Here is a 17960-nt window from a genome sequence, read left to right as displayed (position 1 = left end):
CACCGTACAAAGATCTTTTTGCTCTTGCATATTTGATGTTCCTGCTCTGTCCAAACAGTCAGTTGCCCAGCCACTAAAAAAAAAAAAAGAAACTTGCCACACAGATCAGACAGTGGATCTAAATGATGCCTTTATGCACTTTGCCATTGCTTCAGCATGGCAGAGAACAGATGGATTCTTCTTTCTGTCCCTCCATCCTAACCCTTGCCCTGTCTCCAACACAGAAGGGACAGTTTCCTCCTTAAAAAGCATGCCTCATCATGATACAAGAATTTGTATTGTACAGGAAAACAGTCCGGCATAGCTCAAACTAAAGGGGCAACAGACAGATTATCCATGGTAACAGAGCTTTGCACACAAGGATATTTTCTTTTCCTCCGCAGAGGAACACAATTGCTGCCAGTGTCACTGGGTCACATTTTTTCCGGTTCCTGGTTAATGGGCTGTAGAGATGGTTAGCACGTACGATTAGTTTTAATCTACTACATTTGACTGGGAGAGAAAGGAACTGAATACATTTCAACACACCACTGAGGTTTGCATGTAGCACTGATTTTTTTTTTCTTTTTGTCCTAGGATGGCTCAGGATTCTTAAAGTGAACAAAAAACAAACTAAACAAAAGAAAGAAAAAAAGATTTCAAGTTTATTTAACTTTTTTTTGCTTGGCAGTGGTTAAACATTGTAATTTTATAAGTCAATTTATCCAAGCAGACAAAGCATGTGTTTAACAGACGAAATACTTCCTTCATCATGTATAGTTACTATGAAACTGTGTCACACCTGGTTCTTACTCACTCAGTGCTGGAGAACAGAATGAAGAAAACTGAAATATGGCAAGGTGCATGGCATGAAATGTTACAAAACCCTCTTTGTATGAAAAATATCTCTCAAAAATGTGGAAATAATGGAGTAAAGTAGTATAACAGTGCTTATAGTGTTGACTTGAATCTCTATTGTCAATCCCAAAAAACTTTTAGCAGCCTCTAGATTACAATTCCCTGAATCAGATTTAAAAGAGTCTTTTTTAACTCTTTGATTCATTTGCTGTTATAAACGTGTTAGCTATAAAGAGGTGATATCCTACAGAGAATCTTATTGTTAACATTACATTTATAACAGATAGTGCTTTGTGCTTTACAGAACATGGCACAGTTAACCCCTTAGCAAATCCTAGTCCCTTTCACTGTGATGCAAGCAGGCAAAAATGCACATAGGCAAGCAAATACACCACACCATGTTGCAAAGACAAAGAAGTTAATTATAAAAAAGATATTAACAGTGTTTTTAAAACACTCCTTCAAAGCATATGCTTCTGCAGTCTGCTGCTGAGATGCTCTTCATTCTTGTTTTTTGGCAGAGATGTTTGAAAGAATTACTTGCTCTGCCCATCTTCATAGACTGCCTAGCTTATACTAATGAAGACATTTACCATACCTGTTAGGCTACTGCTACCTACACTTAAGAGTTCTCTAGTTGCAACCCTATGCTTTTAAAAAAATAATCTAACACTGATCTTAGTTTATAATTACTACTTCGACATGGCATTCTCAGTCCTAAATTCACAAAACTGAGGTGTGAACTTGACCTGGCGATCATTATAAGCTTCTGATTTAAGGTGCAAAATCTCAAGTCCTCTGAAATCTGATGAGTTCACAAAATCTCTATCAAAAATATGATAATGGTGTAAAATGAACAGTGCTCTCCCAAATGCTCCCCTTTGCTAAAATACCATTTCAAAACACCACCAAAAAAAAAAATGTTGGGTCACTGAATTCAGTAGAGCACAAAAAGATGTTCCAAGGCTTCCTGGCATATTATTCAACATGTTCACATTACCTACAAACATAAGTCTCACCAGTTAATTACAAATTCATCAGTAAAGTGTCCGGGATGCATAAACTGTATTCGTGTAGTTCCATAAACCTTTATATCACTTACATGAGGCTCTGGACTTTAACAAATTAGATTAATCAGAAGAGGACTTTAAAAAAAGGGCTGTCAAAGCAGCACAAAGTCTCCGACGGTGGTGACCGTCCTCCGCGGGTCATGGATGAAGGGCCACTCTCTCTTTTCAGGTGTCAGGCCTGCCGACAGGTTGTAATCTCTGCCATGACCTTGCACGAAAGTGAATGCGGGGTATTTCTCCTTCGCTGATGGCTGCAGCAGCTGGAACAATAAAGCAGTGTTTCATGGCTTTGCTTTTAAAGGCTTAAGATAACAAGGCTTAGGATCTTCTTTTCGAAGATGCAAATCACATTCATTTCACTTAAACAGAAAGGTTTTTTTTTTTCTAAATTTGAGGACGGATTTTGGTTTACAACAACAAAACGACTGGTGTGAGAAGTAAGAATTGAGACAGATTTATGGCTAAATGGTGCCACCTGCTGTCCAACTCAGGTTACCTGACGGATATATTTGCCAGGACAGGAAACAATGAATATACAGCAGTATTACAACAACAATAACAGCATGTAAAATAAGGAAAGAAATTGTGAGGAGTCACAGTAACTATCAAGGTATCCTTTGCTGTGGTCTCACCTTAGACAGCTCCTGACTGATCCTCTCGTAGTCTTGAACACTTCTGGAGTAGAAACCAACGGTACAGCTCGGGTCCATCTTGCTGAAAGGCATCTTCTTTGGCGAGGGGCAATGATACGACTAGACAAAGAGAGACAAAATACATGAAAATATTCATCAAGCTGAAGGGCCAGGTGACTGCGGGGCATACATACACACCATGACAGCATCGACACCAAATAAGATGTATTCTGCGTCACATGATGAATGCAATCCTATTTATCTGCTGTCACAGCATCTGAAATTTAACACCTTGTCACACTGTATACCACGGCGTGCAAAAAGCATAAAACAAAGTTTCGGCACAGTGCTGTGTGCCGATTTGTACGTACGGGCCCTGAAATATTAAGGCTCACGGCGGCCGAGCCCGTATTTGCCGTATTTCTCTTAAGTGGCAGCTTCAGTTATCCGAGCAGCAAATAAATCAGCAGATGGGGACTCTGTAATTGGACCGAGTGCTGCTTTAAGATTCATACCCTTAAGTACTAACAGCAACTATTAAATTCACATTACCGGGCCCCCCCAAGTCAGCTCGTCTGTGTAATTTCACATTACCTGAAGAGGGAAATCGCTGGTGCTGACATCCACAAAAGACTGACAGTAATGAGGGTCCATGTAAATCAAGCTGTCATCTGCAAGGACAAAACAAAAGACAAGTTATTCAAAAACATCCGATTATTACAAAAATGCGTTTCTCCCCCAATTTCTATGCAGAGCAGCTCAAAGTCACCACGCTTAGCCTACTGTTAGGCTTGTGGTGCGTCAAATATGCCTCCCAGAAGGTTGTTGCTTTTTAATATCCACCGGGGTGGATTAAATTCTACATAATCAGATGCGTTTGTACAAGCCCATCCTTTACACCCACAAAAAGAGGTTGTCATTTAATTTTTGTGTGGGGGAATTACTTTTACAAACACACAATTATATTCGACCATTTGCATATGATAAATGCCGCGCCGAGGTGTGCCTTGGCAGGGAGAATGTATTGCTTGTCATTTAGACATCATCCACCACTGTATTTCAAATTGGTAAAATGTAAATGCGTAAATATTGACTGCCAAGATGTACAACTGAAGGTTCCTCCTGGCTCCTGAAGGTGATGAAGAGTGGCTCACTTTGGGGCTCAGATGAAATTTAATGCATGCCTCCTATGGAAATCAATTACGGCTCACAACTTGGGAGGTTTACTTGTGATAAATGGGCAAGGCTTTGATGGGTCAGAGAGAATAAAGTAAGCCCTGCTTCACTTGCTTCCATCTCCACTCCTCTCCGTTTTCCTCGCGCAAACAGGAATACATTAACTCACTTTGTCTCTTCACATAAGAAGGGTATATTATGCAAAGTAATTTGCTATTCGCACCAACCTCTCTGTGCGTCTTCTTTCCCTCGTTTCCATTACTAACCTTGAAATCCCACGAAGTAGCAGGCCTGTTTGGGCTTCCCTCCGATGATGCCTATGCAGTACTCCAGACTCAAAATGCTCTAAATGGACACAGAAGGACAGAACGGAGATGCGCGGTTAAGTTTCCCACCATCCCAGTGGCAAAATCCAGTTATTTTGACTTTCTTTAATCTCCAAACATCTTCGTTCTTATTAATATGAATCTAATATTTGTTTTGTAGGGTTTTTGTTTTTTAACCACTCAAATCTAGATGCATTTTTCACCTTTGCAAAGTCAAAATACTCTGGGTTTGTCTTCTCCCCTCCGAGCCTAACAGGGACGAGGATGATTACAGCTCGGCTCTCCGGTAAGGTGGAAGCATGCACTGGATGGTCGTTCTGTGGCAGAGTAGGGGCGTCTGGTGTCTCATCAGAGGTCCGCTCTGCTCTCGGTGCCCTGTGGCAATCGACGACATCAGCGCTATATACTACAAAGGATCAATAACACATAAGGTCAGATCGAGGTCATTCAGTCTGCTGTGTTTTTCACCAAAATCTATTTGGATGAACAGTCAGCAGTAAGTAGTTGGTAAACATTGGTTTTTGTCACATTCCTGTTTTCTTTTTTTAATTAAAAAAAAAAAAGTTTTTGTTTTTTTAAATAAAAAACAAAATAAAAAAACAAACCCCAAAACAAAAACAGTTTTGCCACAGAATGGTGACCTTATACAGTTATGCCACTATACTGAATTTAAAAAGGAGGGTGGCTTTTGCTTTTTCTCTTATGGTAAAGTCTCTGCCTTAGAAAGATCATTTTGTTATTTGATTATGACTTTGACTATACAACTAAACAAAACTTTTTCTTTTAAAGGGTAAACCGTGTACCATCTTCTCTTGTTATGATCTCGCCCCCTGCTGCTGCCACAGTAGAGCTCATTACTTTCAAAGTAGCGTCCACGTGTTGTAGATACTTTATTTACATTCATGTAACCAGGGGAACTACATGATGGGAGAGATACTCAAAGATCACATCATCACTGTAGCTAAACTACTATCTATCAGGGGCTGGTCAGATTTTGTGGTTAAGAACACTGAGCACCTCTTTAGCCTTTTTAAAATCTACTCTACAGGCCTCAATGCAGCATGTTAAATGTTAAAATTCATGACAGTATAGTTAAAGACTGAACAAGTATGACTGGTTTGGAAGGGTTGTCAGGTAGAAAGCCTCTTTTTTTTTTCTAAAAAGAGGCAGCATGGCTCCGGTTTGCAGAGTCGCACCTGAACAAACTACAAGACTTCTGTCCATTTGACAGACGAGACCAAACAGAAGGTGTCTGACCATCATGCATAACTCCACTTTTTCACAGATGACTTCTATACTATGGTCTCACGGTATGGTTTCATTTGTCAAGTGTTCATTTGAGACTATGCTTAAGGAATTTTAAGATCTTCAAAGGATCAGGTAATTTTTATGTCATGACACATACAATCTTAGAAGTAAAAATGGTTGTGCTTTCTTTATCACATGACTTTCACTTGTGTGTGTGTGTGTGTGTATATATATATATATATATATATATATATAAATAATGCTAATCTGCTAATTGTGCTAGTTAGCATGTGGCACTTATTAAGTCTGGTGCATGCTAGTGTGTGCTATGGTAATTTTTTAAATCCCTTTTTTACTTAATAATAACTAAAAATAGTAGCAATAATTTTTTTTTAATTACTCAAACTATGAACCAGAAAAAAAATCTACTGTATTAACGAGACTGTGAATTTAAAGAGCTGTTTTATCTGTGGAATAAACTGATTGTTTAATATCTCATTCTCAAGAAAATATTTTTTAAAATGGCAAAGTTAAAAATGCTCAAGGTAATGTTCCTGGATTTCACTTTCTGTCCATATGAAACAAGAGAGGATACACAAATTCTCATAGTATGAAAAGCAGGAAACAGTCAAAGTTTGCATTTAGATAAATACATCACCAATAACTGTCTGTCTTTGACTTTAGAATCAGCTCTCAAGTTATTGAGGTTAAGAAGAGCCCGGAGTAGGAGGTTATAGTTTTGGAATGGATGTGTTTGTTGGGTAATAGACACAGCGAGACTACTGTCACTGCTTTACGCAGCTCCGATCTCACGGCAGCAAAAAGATGGCGGAAAACGCAAGGTCCGCCTGGGCGCTGTGCCCAGTCTCCTGTTTTATCAACAGCAGGCTCATCTTTCATACCTGTGCAGTCTTGGGAGACATAGGCAGTTATACACGCCAAACCAGGGTCCATCGCTTCCTCGACAGCTTTCCTAAGAGAAAGAGAAGGAAGACAAGAAGAAGAAGAAGCAGAGAGGAAATGGATGAGAAATGGAAGTTTGTATCTGGAGGTTATGCTAACCCGACATCGAGGCTTTGTTCATCATCACATTGCAAAGTTAAATAGCAAGAGATGGGTGTTTTAAACAAGTTAAAATATAAGAAGTTATTTCCAGATAATTACACAGTTGTTGATAGACACATATGGTCACTAGATTGTATACATTATAATTATTTCATGATGATTAATAAAAAATTAAGTCTCCATCATTTAATGTAAACATGGTTGCATTAGATGATGATTCATTGGCACAAATGAATTTTGTGGAACAGCTATGCGGAGGCTTTATAATGGGTATAATGGGTATAATGATTTTAATACAGGCAATTTACATATGCACAATTAAACATACATTAAGCAGGTTATTATTTTTGTTTTTTTATTTTTCAGCAGTACAAATGTTTTGGTGTAGTCTCCCTCCTCGGGCTAAAATGATTTACTGACCTCAAGAAAATGTTTATTTTGTTGAATTACTTTTATTTTATGAAAAAAATTTTTTATGTCAAGACAAAGATGCATTTGTACATTTTCTTTCCTGTTACATGTTTTAAATCGTAGATATATATTAAAAAAAAAAAAAAAAAAAGGCTAACATGGCAACTAATATAAACTTCAATCAGTAACAAAACCCTGTTATTTTTGTCCTAAACAAAACTAAACCATCACATAGTCATGATTAAATCAATCAAATCAAATGGAAACAATTGTAAGTTCAGGCCAAAACGTTAAACCTACTTGAGGATGTGTGCCACCACAGCTGGTCCGTACCAGTCCCCGGCCTGTTTTCCCATTGTCAGGCCTAAGCGGACGAGTCTGTGGAGGCCCAGTGGAGTCGAAGGGCTATCTCCAAACCAAGACACCAGAGTGCGGTGGTACATTTCCTTTAAATGTGCATCTGCCTCCTCTGCAGATCCAAGGGAAAGTGCTTGGGCCTGTGGTGATGAGTTACGTACAGAGGGTCCAGGAGCACCTTGCAGGGAAGCCTCCAGAGAGGCCACCAGACGTTTGGCTGCAGTTGTAGTCCACGTCTCTGTGTCTAAAGGCTGGAGTGTCAGTGCTTCTGACCAAGTCCAGTCTTTGGACAAATATAACATGTGAGCAACAATTAACATTTCCTCTGTGAACACAAATGCTACTTAAGTTTGTTTGGAAAAAAAATCTCAGAATATTTAAATTCCAAGTTCTGTAGACTGATAGAAATTTTTCAGCATTTACCAAAATCTCAGCAAAGTGGAGGGACCTTTGTGGCTTGGGGCTTTATTGCTGCCTCAGAACCTTGACGCCTTGCAGCCATTGAGAGAACAATGACAGCAAAGCTGTATCAAGGATTTTCCAGGAGACTATCATCAGGAATCGTTAGACGATGCTACATGGCAATGACCCAAACCACACAAAGAGTTTAACGGAGACAATTTTTTCGCAAGCAGCTACAGCGAACGTCTAATGGTGCCAGTTGCTGATAAGAGAAGCTCTAAAAGCTACTAAATTCAAGAGATTGCTTACTTTTCCAACCCCTACTGGGGTTTCTCTGCAATCTCTCAAAAGCAGGGTAAAATAAACTACAAAATGTTACTTCAAAGGTGTTACATAAGTAATCTGCACCATTCTAGCAGGACAGAAAATAGTTAGAGAATTCATACACGACACAGTACTTGCAGTGCAAGGACAGGCTGTAGGTTTTTAAAGCCTGATATGAGAAGTAGAAAATAATAGAGTCAACTCCTTTGACCAACTCTTTATGAGGATCTTTGAACCTGATCATTCAACATATCAAACTTCCATTTAGAACATTAAGAACAAAAAGTCATTCAGACCTTGAAATTAAAGGTTTTTGCCCTAAAGACTCTGAACCATGTGTGCTTCTGTAAAGGAATAGGTGTCATTCTGTTCAATTACAAGTTTGAGTGTCCCAGTATTTCATTTTAACTGTGCCTCAGCCTTACAAACAGGGAGGGAGCTGAAGGCGGGGAGAATGGGAGTGGCCCAGTCCATAAAATGGACCAGAATAGAGTCTAAGGCATTAACTAAATGACCTTGATTCAAAGTGAATCAAAGCGAAAATTGATCAATAAATATCCTAAAGTGGCCATTAGTCATTTTATAGAGAAATATTTCATTAGTGACATATTTTAGATTTGACAGAAGAACAAGTTTTAAATATTGTTTTCTAAATGACTGCTTTAAACCGGCAGTCATTCATTATGTAGACTAGAGCTGTTGAGAGACAATGGATCTTACAAAGATATTAAGAGTTCGCTCATTTGGATGCCTTGGACCAACTAAAAACTTACGAATTAAGGAAACTCTTCAAACTTCAAACGAGTTTTTCAAAAATAAGCATTAAACAAAAAATAAATTTAAGCTTAATTAAAGTGACAAAAGATGTTATCTCACAGTTGATGTCTTTGGAAAACAAAGAGAAACACTCAGCAGTTTACACTGCAGAGATCTTAGGAGAATAGAGTTTGTCTGAAACACAAACAGGTGAAAACACCAGACTAGTACACCTAAACTGCCAGGGCTGTCATCGGGTGAGACATCAGGTACATGGTGCACAAGGTCACAAGCCTATCTCATGGATAACACATTCACACCTACAGTCAATTTAGAATCACCAATTATCCTAACATGCCTGTCTTTGTACTGTGGGAGGAACCCACACATAGACAGGGAGAACATGCTCCACACAGAAAAGCCCCACATAGCCAATGGATTCAAAGGCAGGTGCGCTAACCACTGCAACACTGTGCCGCTTGGGACCAAAGACATTTGGACAATGAACTAATTTGAATATTTAAACTTAGAATGATATATGATTTTTATTTTTCATAGATCTTGTTGTAAGGGGTTATACTGTAGCACAGCTGCAGTACCATCATTTTCCTCACCTCTTCCCAAGAAGTGCAACATAAGTCCTTGAGCCACCATCATCTGACCAGCCCTCAGCATGCAGCCCCAGCCACAGTCAGAGGTCAGCGTGCTGCCTGGCAGAGGGGAAAACTCTTCCCTGTAGGTGAGCCAGACACGGGATGCAAAATCCCTCCGGAAAGCATCCACATCCCCCATAACAAGGTCCTCAACAGAGGCTTCAGTAAGACTCTCTTCATCTGTGGCTAAAAAAAGATAAAAAGGGATTTGCAGTTACTTTTTAATTGTGTCAATTATAATAAAATGATCATTTTAACTTTCTTATTGCCATTTCTTACTTGTGGCTCATACTAATTGGCGTAACTGCTTAGCGCAATTTATCTACAAATTCAATGGATGGATCAAAGACACAATCCTGCTATTTCACTAACCACAGATATGAGAATGATCTAAACAATATCTACTTAGATGTTGATTCGTAAAAATTACACAAGTTAATAATGGTGCTTAAGTTATTTGTTACATACTGTACGTACATATATACTGTATACAATTTTTTTCAATAAAGTTGGGTGCTGGGTCAAGTGTACATAAAATAATTAAAAGTGAGCCTATAATTGTGTGGGGTATAATGATGTGTGATTCTGTTTTTTGTTTTTGTTTCTCACACAGTTTCCCATCTTTTGGGGAACCAGTATTGTATGTGACTTTGTTATTACAGGGAATTCAATCAGCATAAAAGTGTCCATTTATTAATGTACCTGCATGTGTTCATGCATACCTTCAGCCTTAAAATGGTAACATTTTCCCAGAAGCAGCACGGGAGAATTTCTACTGAATGACGTCTTTGGTTTGAGAGCCCAACCTAAGACAGAGTAAACAGACAATATGTCACAGCTTCATCGATGGCGAGATTTAACTGACACACCTATCCTAGGAAACTAATCAGTAAGTGTACTGGGTCAGTTCCGTGACTCCTGACTTCTTGTTAATAAGACGGAGAGCGTTCGCCATTGGACAAAAGTAGGCCAGTAGAGGGAAAACATACAATACAATGTGGAAAAGTTTGATGAAGAACTATTTTAAGGAGTGACTAAGCAGCATAAGACTGTGTGAGTGCGTGTTCTGTTGTACAGAACATGGACAAGTCAAAGCAACACATCAGTGACGCGTGCATTGAAAACAAAGCAGGCACTCAGGGCTAAACATTGGTGTGTGTGTGTGTGCGTGTGTAAGCCTGCAGCCAATTACTTACTGTACTTCACATTGTGCCACACGGACAAAAACTTTGTCTTCAATTTTTCCACCTCGTCGCTCCCTTTATTCTCCATTTGAAACAGTGAGGGAGGAAACCCATTCCCATTCAGCCTACAACCATTTTACGTGACGGACACACAGTGTTAACTAACTATGACTACTATGACTTCGAGGTACAAAAATGACATGACATTAAAGCTTGCAGTGAGAACATCGCTTCATTTTAGTTTCCTCCATCCGTTCGTGTTTCCCTCACAGACGCGTTGCAGCTCCGTGTTGAAACATGTCAAAAAGATCATTTAAAACACAGTTTGTCGTCCAGTAGTTGCGATATGAACTCACACTCCAAACACGAACGCCAATATTTACATTTTGAGGAAGTAGAAACAGTGAAGTCAGGTGATCTCGCGGTGCTTCCGCTGGGAACCGCGAGGGTTAGCCTAAAAAAGAAATCCAGACAACCCGACAGGGCGGCGTTAAAAGCGGTTTCCCATTATTAACTGCCTTTAACTCCACTCTGCTTTGTTTGGGTAGTTCTTTTAATAAGAACAAGCGCTCTCTGTCGTACAAATGGGCAGGGCGTGGTATAAAAAAATATTTTAATCACATCGCAACAACGGCTGATGTTCATTTTCATCGTATTTATTTATTCATTCAGTCCTTTATTTTTTATGGATCTAGTGTACCGTTACAGTAATATACAGTAGAGACTTAACCTATCAATGTTATACAGTTATCCTGATAATATTCATTTTTCTCTTTCTCTTACAGAAATTCGACTATTTAGTTTAACTCCTATTACTGTTGACACTTGTTAAGTCTTAACAGTGTTAAGACGGTTGCGACTTAATTATTTTAATAATGTTGACAAATGGTTCTCTAAATTTGCGTGTTTGATTTTACTACAGCGTACTGCAGTCTATTTAAACATTTACTGTAAACCGATTTTCAGGAAATAAAAACTTTATTGAAATTGTCATTTTTAAAAAACAAAAACTTTATTCTATTATTTCACAAAACCTGAAGACAACATTGTTAAGATATTCATTGTGTGTACTCATGTTGTACAGTGTTTAACTGCATTATGGTTACTGTGGTTTAACAGAGACAGTGTTTTAGTGCTCACCACAAGGAGGCACTGTTTCATTGTACGTTCCAAAAACGGAAGAAGAAGAGAAATAGATACGGCACCTATGAAAAAAAAGTTTTTGCCGTGTGTTGAAGAGGAATAAAGTTCATAAAATATTAAGGACATTTTTGCCTCCGTCATCATTTCCCTTCGAGTTGATCGCTGTCGATGCTGCAATACTCAACAGGTTATGGGCCCAGGGCCGACTCGAAGAAGAGTTTTTTCTCATGAAGATCCGGAGCCACAACGGATAGCGGGCTAACGGTTAAATAGCAACATGGATCAACGAGGAGCAAGCAGGCTGCCTCGACTCATGTTTGACGGAGATGAGACCAGGTATGAACTTTGGGAAACTAAGGTGCTAGGATATTTGCACTTGTTGGGATTAAAAGACACCGTTCTGAAGGAACCGAACGGCGCGGCTGAAGTAGCAGCAGACGGTAAGAAGAACGCCGACGCTTACGCCGAGTTAATCCAATTCTTGGACGATAAAAGCCTCTCACTGATTATGAGAGATGCCCCTGATAATGGGAGAAGAGCATTAGAAATATTGAGGGACTACTACGCTGGAAAGGGGAAGCCCCGAATCATCAACCTGTACACCACGCTATCATCGCTTCAGAAAAAGAGGGAAGAGACTGTCACAGACTATGTCATCAGAGCAGAGGCCGCCATTACAGCACTGCGCAATGCGGGTGAGACTTTAGGTGATGGATTATTGATTGCTATGGTTTTAAAAGGTCTACCTGAAAGTTTTAAGCCATTTGCAATACACGTTACTCACGATAAAGACGATATGACATTTGCTGAGTTCAAAACAAAGCTACGGAGTTTCGAAGACACTGAAAAGTCAAGCGCGTCCGAGTGTAGCGACAACGTAATGAAAACAGGAGGAAGAACCGGCCGTGAGCACACGAGATCCAGCGCACAATGCAGATACAAGAGCGATGTGGACATTGTGTGTTTCAAGTGTGGACTAAAAGGCCACCGAGCAAAAGTGTGCAGACGGAGGACGTGGTGCAGTCATTGCAAAAGCAGCACACACAGTGATACCACGTGTAGACATAAAGACAAACAAGATGGCGCGCGGAAGGTCGCAGATGAGAGCGGCAACGGATCCAAAGCAGAAACGCCAGATTATGCCTTCAGGATTAAGGGCGTAGACATCAAAGTCCAGCAGTCAGCGTACAGCATTGAGGAGAAAGGCCTGTTGGTGGACACTGGGGCTACCTCACACATCATTAACAGCATCGCCAAGTTCAAGAGCTTCGACGACGCGTTCAGACCGGAGTCACACAGCGTAGAACTGGCAGACGGTACCCAGTGCAGAGGCGTCGCCCAACAGAGGGGGGACGCAGAGGTGTTCCTGATTGACAATACAGGCCAGCGACGCAAAGCAACGCTGAAAGATGCGCTGTTTATTCCATCATACCCCCAGAACATATTCTCTGTAAAGTCAGCCACTGCATTAGGAGCAACAGTCACCTTTAAACAAGGGCAGGACACGTTGACCCACAAAGACGGTACTAACTTTAACATTCATGTGTATGGCAAGTTGTACTATTTGCAGACTGAAGTTGAGGGTAATGATAAGTGTAACACCTGTCATGACATACAGGCATGGCACGAGATATTAGGCCATTGCAACTATGAAGATGTAGTAAGATTGCAAGGTGTGGTTAACGGTATGCAGATTAAGGGGAGAACCGATAGACCTGAAAAGGAATGTGAAGTGTGTATCCAGGGAAAGTTTGCACAAACCCGAAACAGAGATCCGGATACAAGAGCAAAGGCTCCTTTACAAATGGTACACACAGATTTAGCAGGTCCGATAGCCACTGAATCTATTGATGGGTACAAATATGTGCAGTCATTCACTGATGATTATTCAAACTCAGTGTTTGTATATTTCCTGAAGACGAAAACTGATACAGTGCAGGCAACAGAGAAATTTCTAGCGGATGTTGCACCATATGGCAACGTAAAATGCATTAGATCAGACAATGGGACAGAGTTCACATGCAGAGATTTCCAAACCCTGTTAAGGAAAAATGGCATTAAGCATGAGACATCAGCCCCGTACTCACCCCATCAAAACGGTACAGCCGAGAGGGGGTGGCGTACTCTTTTCGAGATGGGCAAGTGCATGCTGATTGAGAGTCAGCTACCGAAATGCCTATGGAACTATGCCATTCAAACTGCTGCTGTAACACGGAACAGATGCTTTAGTAAGCGAACAGGGAAAACACCCTACCAAATGCTGACAGGTAAAAAGCCAGACTTGTCAAAAATGCAGAAATTTGGGTCTGTGTGCTATGCATACAAACAGGACAAGGGGAAACTTGATTCAAAATGTGACCAAGGTTTCTTTGTAGGTTATGATAAGAACAGTCCCGCCTACTTAGTTTACCACCCTGAAACTAAGAAAGTTCAGAAACATAGACTTGTTAAGTTTGTGAGCAAAGTAAATGTAGAAAGACAAACACAGACAGATGAGGGAGAACTAAATGATGACGGTAGCAGAGTAAGACAGCCTATGGCTAACAGACCTTCAGAGAAAGGTGACAAGGACAATGAGGTTCCAGAACCTATTGTGACAGACACAAGTCCACAAAGTGGTATACCTGATGAGCGTGAACGAAAAGAGACAAGTGTGACAAGTGATGGATTTGTCAACAAAAGGTATCCTCTTAGGGAGAGAAGAAAACCGGGACATTTAAATGACTTTGTAGCTGCCAACAGTGGCAGCGATGAGATCCACACTACCATAGACTACTGCTACAGGGCAGTGTGTGGTGTCCCAAACACATTTAAGGAAGCCATAGAATCAGCTAACTCAAAGAACTGGATCAAAGCCATGGATGAAGAAATTCACTCGTTACGGGAAAATGACACTTTTACCCTAACCACTTTGCCAAAAGGGAAGAAAACAGTGGGGGGAAAGTGGGTTTATTCCATTAAGAGTGACATTGAGGGAAACGACAGATACAAGGCAAGGTTCGTAGCCAAGGGTTACAGCCAACAGTCGGGGATAGATTATGGAGAGACATTCTCACCAACAGCCAACTTAACTAGCATAAGAGTTTTGCTACAGAAAGCAGCGCAGGAGAGCCTGTTACTCCATCAAATGGATGTGAAGACAGCATATTTACACGCTCCCATTGATTATGAAATCTACATTGATCAGCCAGAAGGTTATGAAGAGGGAGAAGGGCTAGTCTGTAGATTACAAAAATCCTTGTATGGGTTAAAACAATCTGGTCGTAACTGGAATAGGATTTTGCATGAATACCTAACAGCGAACAGTTTCAGGCAAAACCCAGCAGACCACTGTGTTTATACCAAAGAGACTAAACATGGCATGGTGATTATGATCATCTGGGTGGACGACCTGATAATTGCTGCTGGCAATGAAAAGGTAATGAAGGATGCGAAAGAAATGCTTTCAGTCAAATTTAAGATGAAAGACTTGGGCAGACTTAAGCATTTTCTGGGTATTGATTTCACTCAGTCTGATGGATGTGTAACAATGTCACAAGAAACCTATGTCAACAAGATACTGATGAGGTTTAACATGCAGAACTGTAAACCCAGAGGAACTCCCTGTGATCAGAAGTTGTGTTACACAGAAGGTGCTACTAAGATAAGAGATGTGAGGATGTATAGAGAGGCTGTAGGCAGTCTTATATACCTTGCATCAGGTACCCGTCCTGACCTGAGTTTTGTGGTAAGCAAGTTATCGCAACATTTCCATGAGCCTACAGAAGAACAGTGGGGAACTGTGAAACATGTGTTGAGATATCTCAAAGGGTCCAAAGATAAGAAGTTGTGTTTTAGAAGAAACACAGATGAAAATTTGGGTCTAGTGGCCTACAGTGATGCTGACTGGGCAGGTGACACTGCCGACAGACGCAGCACTACTGGTTACTGTGTACGTCTATGTAACAACAGTTCTTTAGTTTCATGGAAGACCAAGAAACAGCCCACTGTGGCGCTCTCTACCTGTGAAGCAGAGTATATGGCTCTGGCTTCCACAATGCAAGAGTGTATATATTTAGAACAGCTTTTGAAAGGTATAGATGACTACAGCTACACTCAAACAATAGTGTACGAGGACAACCAGGGAACAATTGCCCTGGCTAAAAACCCTGTGAGCCGACAGAGGTGCAAACACGTGGACATTAAATATCATTTTGTAAGGTCCATTGTAAATGAAGGAAAAATGTGTCTGTTATATTGCACCACTGAAGAAATGGTTGCAGATGTTATGACCAAACCTGTTTCTAAGCTAAAACTTGCTAAGTTTGCTAACGTTATGTTTGGTGCTTAAAAGAAAAAAGAGAGAGAGAAAAAAAAAAAAAGGGAAGTGTGGTAGAGATTGTACAACTGTTTATCGTTTGTTGTACAACTTTTCTTTGATTCCAGCAACCTGAGTACAAGAGGGGGTGTTAAGATATTCATTGTGTGTACTCATGTTGTACAGTGTTTAACTGCATTATGGTTACTGTGGTTTAACAGAGACAGTGTTTTAGTGCTCACCACAAGGAGGCACTGTTTCATTGTACGTTCCAAAAACGGAAGAAGAAGAGAAATAGATACGGCACCTATGAAAAAAAAGTTTTTGCCGTGTGTTGAAGAGGAATAAAGTTCATAAAATATTAAGGACATTTTTGCCTCCGTCATCATTTCCCTTCGAGTTGATCGCTGTCGATGCTGCAATACTCAACAAACATTACTCAGTGGCTTCTAAAGTAATCCGTATAAAAGAAGAAGATGATAAAATGTAGTCTCTTTTCTTTTGAATGTGTTTCATTTGCATTATCTACAATTGACAAAGTCTTTATGCTATTTGTTTTCATTTCTACGGTATTATGATTATTGTTTAAGGTTGTTAAGGACGACAATGAAGTAGTTCTTTTTTCATATATATATTTTATTCTCAGTTATGTCGCACAAACTTCCAGCAAACTTCCAGTCCTTTTTAAAAAATACTCCTTTGTTTAACTTATGCATACAAATCGGCATACAAAGTAACTTTTACTCAAGTATCAAATGTTGAAGTTTAGTACAAATGTGAAGCACTATACATCAATATTTTACTTCTACTTATTTCTACTCCAATATATATTGAGAAACAAATATTTTAACTTACAACTTAATTTATAAATTATTATTATCCATTAACAAATACTGCTGCTTTACCCGTGAAGACAAAAAATGCAAGTAAAAACATTTGACATGTATAATCATGCAAAATTTACATATTTCAGCTTCTTATAGGTCCTGCACCTGGTTTTACTATAATTTCGTGATAACTGCTTTTCCCGATAATTCTCAAGTGTCTTTAGTTTTGAAAGATGTTCATGTTCGCTATTCATTAATAGTATTTTATCCGTAATCCTTCTTCCTTAACCCACCCGAGTTCTTTTTGAAATGAGAATGCGCAAGTACTTTTCATTGGGTGTGTTCTGTGGCACAGCGTTACGTTCATTACGGTAATGATCCATTCTCCTGTTTTCCCGTTTTTCCCTGTGGTCGTATTGAGTGGAAAACGGAGTCTGCCTGCTGCCTGCCTGCCTGGGAATTTGCTTAAGCACATCAGCGGCCACTGCCATGGCTGAACGCCGCGCCTTCGCCCAAAAAATTAGCAGGTAAAGACTTAACATACCGCAACGTGCTCGCAAAATGCCCACCGAGGACTTCCATGTAGGTCGCCCTCAGACCAATGCTGAGGGAACCCTATGAAGGAGGCCCAGCCGCCAGCGCAGCCTTGCTGCTCTGAGCTAGCCGCTTGTTAGCTGTGACTGCAAAGATGCTCAGACCCACCCAGACAGACAGCGACACTGCTAGCTGCTACTGTCCTTTACCAGTGAATACTAACAAAGGGGTGATATCATATTTATGTATGTCTCCGGGGTGGAGAGGAAACAGACTTTCAATAATTATAATTACCGAAATGAACGTAGCTACTGTAAATTGATAACCGTTAATTTTGGACAAGTAGCTATCTCGCTTACTGTAGCTAACGATGGGCAGCTAGGTACTACTGGCACTGGGAGAGATGTGCCTGAACTTTGTTATGTTTAAAGATTTACCTAACTGAAACGAGATTGCACATTTATTACTTGGAACAAAAGCCTCCCTCCGCTGATATCAAATACTGATATTATAATCTCTTCCCCGCCCCTCAGACAGATCAAAGTAATCTCTTTAACAAAGGGCTTTGTGCAAGCTGTCAAATGCCATCTTCCCAGTCAGTGTTCAGATAGCTGTACAGTACAGATCAACATAGACGTATTTAATCACTGTTATTGCTGATCAATTAATGTCCGAACAATGAAGGCGTTTTAAAAATTGTTGAGCAAGTATATGCATG

The 17960-nt window shown here is 40.1% G+C and overlaps 2 protein-coding genes across 23 annotated transcripts in view; one reads left to right on the top strand and one right to left on the bottom strand.

The window, feature by feature from the left end:
* Nucleotides 1-622: 622 nt before the first annotated feature.
* atg4c (autophagy related 4C, cysteine peptidase) lies at nucleotides 623-10865 on the bottom strand. The gene is made up of 10 exons (XM_026147719.1): nucleotides 10454-10865; nucleotides 9980-10063; nucleotides 9219-9443; nucleotides 7066-7405; nucleotides 6192-6262; nucleotides 4245-4447; nucleotides 3982-4060; nucleotides 3134-3210; nucleotides 2540-2659; nucleotides 623-2167 (listed from the first exon to the last, which is right to left on the bottom strand). The coding sequence occupies exons 1-10, from the start codon at nucleotides 10527-10529 to the stop codon at nucleotides 2000-2002; spliced, it is 1443 nt and encodes a 480-aa protein (XP_026003504.1). The 5' UTR covers nucleotides 10530-10865; the 3' UTR covers nucleotides 623-1999.
* Nucleotides 10866-17048: 6183 nt separating this feature from the next.
* Nucleotides 17049-17960, top strand: part of dock7 (dedicator of cytokinesis 7) — a 48041-nt gene continuing 47129 nt past the window's right edge. For 11 of the 22 annotated variants that reach the window (XM_026147863.1, XM_026147862.1, XM_026147860.1 and 8 more), the window contains exon 1: nucleotides 17050-17235. In XM_026147863.1, coding sequence (XP_026003648.1) covers nucleotides 17198-17235 — 38 coding nt within the window. In that variant the 5' untranslated portion in view covers nucleotides 17050-17197. Of the gene's footprint in view, nucleotides 17236-17960 lie in introns of all 22 variants that reach the window. The other 11 variants (XM_026147855.1, XM_026147850.1, XM_026147851.1 and 8 more) reach the window with 2 other exon arrangements.

The sequence above is a fragment of the Astatotilapia calliptera genome, chromosome 17, assembly GCF_900246225.1.
Source record: "Astatotilapia calliptera chromosome 17, fAstCal1.2, whole genome shotgun sequence".
Lineage (NCBI taxonomy): Eukaryota > Metazoa > Chordata > Actinopteri > Cichliformes > Cichlidae > Astatotilapia > Astatotilapia calliptera.
Note: the sequence above shows the minus strand (reverse complement) of the source record. Positions and strands in the feature narration are given on the sequence as shown.